The sequence below is a fragment of the Kryptolebias marmoratus genome, linkage group LG15 (genome assembly GCF_001649575.2).
Source record: "Kryptolebias marmoratus isolate JLee-2015 linkage group LG15, ASM164957v2, whole genome shotgun sequence".
Classification (NCBI taxonomy): domain Eukaryota; kingdom Metazoa; phylum Chordata; class Actinopteri; order Cyprinodontiformes; family Rivulidae; genus Kryptolebias; species Kryptolebias marmoratus.
The window spans coordinates 1999874-2005322 of NC_051444.1; the positions used below are offsets into that span (position 1 = coordinate 1999874).

Below are 5449 nucleotides of genomic sequence, written 5' to 3' on the forward strand. Positions count from 1 at the left end.
AGCTTGTAGTTTTGCTAGAGTAAGCTTGTAGTTTTGCTAGGGTTAGCTTGTAGTTTTGCTATAGTTAGCTTGTAGTTTTGCTATAGTTAGCTTGTAGTTTTGCTATAGATAGCTTGTAGTTTTGCTATAGTTAGCTTTTAGTTTTGCTAGGGTTAGCTTTTAGTTTTGCTAGGGTTAGCTTGTAGTTTTTGCTATATTTAGCTTGTAGTTCTGTTAGGGGTAGCTTGTAGTTCTGCTAGAGTAAGCTTGTAGTTTTGCTAGGGTTAGCTTGTATGTATGCTAGGGTTAGCTTGTAGTTTTGCTATAGTTAGCTTGTAGTTTTGCCCAGGTTAGCTTGTATGCATGCTAGGGTTAGCTTGTAGTTTTTGCTATAGTTAGCTTGTAGTTTTGCCCAGGTTAGCTTGTAGTTCTGCTAGAGTTAGCTTGTAGTTTTTGCTATAGTTAGCTTGTAGTTTTGCTAGGGTTAGCTTGTAGTTGTAGCTATAGTTAGCTTGTATGTATGCTAGGGTTAGCTTGTAGTTTTAGCTATAGTTAGCTTGCAGTTTTGCTAGGGTTAGCTTGTAGTTGTAGCTATAGTTAGCTTGTATGTATGCTAAGGTTAGCTTGTAGTTTTGCTAGTTTTAACAGGCTGCATGGTTTGGACCCGTCTGACCTCAGAACAGTTCTCCTCTTTGGTCCAGAGGAGACACATCTGTTCACATCTGGCTTCTTCTTTGCCTGATAGAGCTTTAACCAGCATTTGTGGATGGCACGGTGAGCTGTGGTTACAGACAGAGTTCCTGAGCAGAACAGAACCAGCCTTGACCTTTGACCTCAGAGCCTTGTGAACCTCTGCCCACAGATTCAGCCTCTAAAAACTCTTTTTATCTGACTGACCTGCTGAGAATTAACCTCGTTAGTTCCTAAAAGCTCCTCCAGATGTTTCTTTATTTGGTCCACTCTCTTTTACAGCCTTTTGTTGCTCCTGGAACAACTATTTGGATATTTCTGTTGCTGCCAAAAAATTCAAAACGACCTTAATTTTTCCACAAAACTACAATTTTTTATTTTCAACATTCATTATGTTTACTATGTTCCACTGTAAAAGAAAGAACTTTGTTTTTTTAGATTTGTGAATCATTGGATTCTGTTTTTATTTACATTTTACACAACGTCCCAACTTTTTCAGATTTGCGGTTGTACAACAGGTGTTTAAAATAATTTTATTTAATACTAAATACCACAATTAAGAGCCACGCTTACCTGGTGTTTGAGAATCTCTGCCTGCTGTCTCCTTAACTCTTTCTCCTTCAAAGCAAGAACGACAAAAAAATAATAATTAGCACGCTTCATTTTAATGATTTAATTAAATTGTTCTTTTTCCAGGGTGGTACTACACACGACTTCAGTTGTTTTCAAAAACAAGATTTAGTTAGCTTGTATGTATGCTAGGCTTAGCTTGTAGTTTTGTTAGGGTTAGCTTGTAGTTTTGCTAAGGTTAGCTTGTAGTTTTGCCCATGTTAGCTTGTATGTATGCTAGAGTTAGCTTGTAGTTTTGGGATAGTTAGCTTGTAGTTTTGCTACAGTTAGCTTGTAGTCCTGCTATAGTTAGCTTGTAGTTTTTGATATAGTTATCTTGTAGGTTTGATATAGTTAGCTTGTAGTTTTGCTATAGTTAGCTTGTAGTTTTGCTATAGTTAGCTTGTAGTTTTGCTAGGGTTAGCTTGCAGTCTTTGCTATAGTTAGCTTGTAGGTTTGCCCAGGTTAGCTTGTATGTATGCTAGAGTTAGCTTGTAGTTTTGCTAGGGTAAGCTTGTAGTTTTGCTAGGGTAAGCTTGTAGTTTTGCCCAGGTTAGCTTGTAGGTTTGATATAGTTAGCATTTAGGCTTGCTAGGGTTAGCTTGTAGTTTTTGCTAGAGTTAGCTTGTAGTTTTGCCCAGGTTAGCTTGTAGTTTTGCTATAGTTAGCTTGTAGTTTTTGCTATAGTTAGCTTGTAGTTTTTGCTATAGTTAGCTTGTAGTTTTGCTATAGTTAGCTTGTAGTTTTTGCTATAGTTAGCTTGTAGTTTTTGCTATAGTTAGCTTGTAGTTTTGTTACGTTTGGCTTTTATGTTTGTTAGTACGTGAAAAATAACTTACAAAATATTATTATACACATTGTCTTGGGGTCTTTACTCTTAAGGAAAGGTTTTCTTTTGTGTTGCCCGGTACCAAATGATCCATGGAGCGGTACCGGTACCACTTATAAAAAAAAATGTCAGTGAAAGTAGTCCATGTGGATCAAAGAAAACCTTTTAATAAATTCAAACTTAAGCACCCAATTATTGTTTGTAAAAAAGAAAATCATTGTGTAATCTTTGTAAAATGAACGGTTTAAATAATTAATAACAACCCAATATTATTATGAAATTTATGAGTGGATGCATCCGTCATACATCTTATTAAGAGTTTAACTTAAAAGCAAACAAACCTTTATGCGTTTTTCAGTCTCCAGGATTTTGGCGTTAGCGGCTTCTTCCTTCTTTTTCCGTTTAGCCTATGAATAAAGATTACGGTCAGCGGCAGACACACATCAATCCGTCTTGGTTGAGGGCTTTGTTATGCTTAAAGTGATTGTTTCTGCCGTCAGGTCTTTTTTTTTGGTACGCTCCTGAACGCCAGTCAAATTTGTAAAACACAGGGAATGAATAATGTATCTCTTTAACACGTAATTGCGAAAACGTTGAAGCCTCCCGTTAAAGTGTGGCTCGCCAACCGTGTCAAGTCAAAAAAAAAAAAAAATTGATGTAGTCCTGTTAAAAATAAATAAAAAATAAAATAAAACACTTTGAAGCTCCTGCACTATAATTGTGTGTGCACGCACATGTATGGGATGTGAGTTTATGGGTGGAAAACAGCTTCTTTTTTTTTTTCTTGACCCACTTATGCTAAACTGTTACTGTTGTCTGATGGAGAAAAAAAAAAAGACTTTTCTGTCCAATTTAAATAAGGTCTGAAGAGGCAGCAGCATCCATTTTAATATTCAACAGCCGTCAACCAAGACCAATTTAGCATTAGTTCCATGTGGAATTATGCCTAAGAAGACACAACTCCCTCCAATGCATGCTGCTGTTCAGTAATGAGCTTTAGGAAGATTAAAAACACTATAGACCGAAGGGCTGAAGCTATCCAGGAACGCCGCGCTTAATCAGAGGTGCTGCCGGATCCGATTCTCTACCTCCAAAATCTGCTGCGCTCTCAGTTCCTTCTCCATCCGAATCTGCTGAATGCGCTTGATCTTTTCCTGCAAAAATAATAAATGTTAATATTTTAGATACGGGGGGAAAACACCCACAGATCTGCTCCCAACAGAGAGAGGGGGGGGCAGATCTGCAAAGTGGTTATGTTGATTATAAAGTTGAGTGGGGAAAATAAGCATTTAACTGATGGTTGTATGTTAAAAACACGAACCTGCTGCTTGAGGATCTTGATCTGCTCCTTCTGCTTTCTTCTCTCCTCGGCTGCCATGATAGCTGCAAGACACGAGTTCGTTTTTTTATTTGTGTCTAAAAATGTCCCGTTTTTTTTTGTTTTTTTTTAACGAGTCGGTACCTGGAAACAGCTGCTCGTACACCTGAGTTATTTCATTCGGACCACTTTAAAAGTCGGAGGAATACTGTAATTATTCCACCTCCTGCTGATTTCCTAAGTTTGCTCACTTACAAAGAAATGATCGGCCTCGTTTTTTATGGTTGTACGGCGACACAGACGGGATAAAAACATTAAATAAAAGTTACTTGAATGTCATTAAGTGAAATCATTCGAAGTAAAACGTGACTCTGTTCTCGGTGGAGAAACGTCTGCAGGTGAGACGTAGATGATCACCAGGTTAGCAGACATGTCATGAAGGATTTTGGCCCACTCCTCTTTACAGAAACCCTCTAAATCCTTGAGGTTTCTTGCAGCTGGTCACCAGGTTTGCTCACGTCTCACAAAGCATTTTGGCCCACTCTTCCTTACAATAAGTCTCTAAATCTTTGAGGTTTCTTGTAGCTGGTCAGTAGGTTAGCAGACATCTCATGAAGGATTTTTGGCCCACTCCTCTTTACATAAACCCTCTAAATCCTTAAAGTTTCTTGTAACTGGTCACCAGGTTTGCAGACATCTTATGAAGGATTTTGGCCCACTCCTCTTTACAGAAACCCTCTTAATCCTTGAGGTTTCTTGTAACTGCTCTCCAGGTTTGCAAAGATCTCATAAAGGATTTTGGCCCACTCTTCCTTAGAATAAGTCTCTTAATCCTTGAGGTTTCTTGCAGCTGGTCAGCAGGTCAGCAGACATCTCAAAGGATTTTGGCCCACTCCTCTTTACATTAACTCTAAATCCTTCACAGATTTTCTGTAGGACTGAGGTCTGTAAACTGGCTAGCCCACTCCATGACCTTTAACCCCTCCTTTGTTGTGAGTTGGGGGCCATTTTCAGTGTTCTGGCTGAAGGACACAAAGTTCTTGTTGTAGATTTTACAGCACACATCCTCGTCCGTCGGACCCTCGGTGCGTTGAAGTCGTCTTGTAGCCGTTAGCGTAAAAACGCCCCCGACCATGATGGTTCCACCCCCATGCCTGACTGTGGGGCTGGTGTCCTACAGGTCAGACTCAGCATTCTCCGCTGCTACATCGGGGGAGATAAATGTAAATATTTGATGTTTTTGGACTCCTAAATAAAACAGGAAGGTCTGCAGGTGAGCAGAAGCAACACCTGGTGGCTCTTCATCCCATGGCATCCGACCCGGGGTGTAAAAAATGGCGTCAAACGGCAGCGTAGGAACCGTGTTTGAGGCTAATATCCACTGATGGGACGTGAAACGAACAGCTGCAGGAAGCAGAATCATCAAAGTCCACGAGGTTTTCTTTTTATTACAGGAGCCGTAAAGATACGGTCCTCACAGCGGGTCCAAAGACCGACTCAGGTGGGCGGAGAGAACCCGGAGCCTGATCCAGAATGAAAGATAAATGATTTTAAAACTGTTTTCATTTGAAGGAATACTGACTCAGGACTAAAATTTAAACACGTAAAAGCAAGAAGATGATGCTGAAAACACAAATAAAAACTGAGTAAATGTTTAATTTCATGTTTTAGGTTCATCAGGATGCAACAGAGAGGAGAAAGAAAGCTGCTGATGGAGCTGAAAGTGGCTGAAATAAAAGCTGAACTTCTGATGTCAGCCGAAAAACTGAAAGCAGAAAAAGAGGAAACAAAAAAAGAACGAGAGAGACGTGAGGACAGATCAGTCAGACGGAGACATAAAAAGACAAAAAGCATCTTAATGGAGACTAAAGGAGCCTTATGGAGACATGAAAGACAAAAAGGACACATGTGGAGACAAAAGGAAGCTTTAGGAGACAGAGACGGCAGATTTGAAGAGATCAGATTTCAGGAATAAAAGTCAGAAAGATTTGATTCCTGCAGGAAGACATGAAGACACGAAGACA

At 39.5% G+C, this 5449-nt stretch overlaps 2 protein-coding genes across 2 annotated transcripts in view; one reads left to right on the top strand and one right to left on the bottom strand.

Moving 5' to 3' along the window:
• baz2ba (bromodomain adjacent to zinc finger domain, 2Ba) overlaps nt 1-5449 on the top strand; it is a 118322-nt gene that overhangs the window by 61944 nt on the left and 50929 nt on the right. The gene's annotated exons all lie outside the window — the stretch shown is intronic.
• On the bottom strand, nt 1136-3583 carry LOC108229560 (bromodomain adjacent to zinc finger domain protein 2B-like). Its single transcript, XM_017405233.2, has 4 exons — nt 3429-3583; nt 3196-3261; nt 2449-2514; nt 1136-1287 (listed from the first exon to the last, which is right to left on the bottom strand). Exons 1-4 carry the CDS (start codon nt 3483-3485, stop codon nt 1213-1215), a joined length of 264 nt encoding a protein of 87 aa, XP_017260722.1. The 5' UTR covers nt 3486-3583; the 3' UTR covers nt 1136-1212.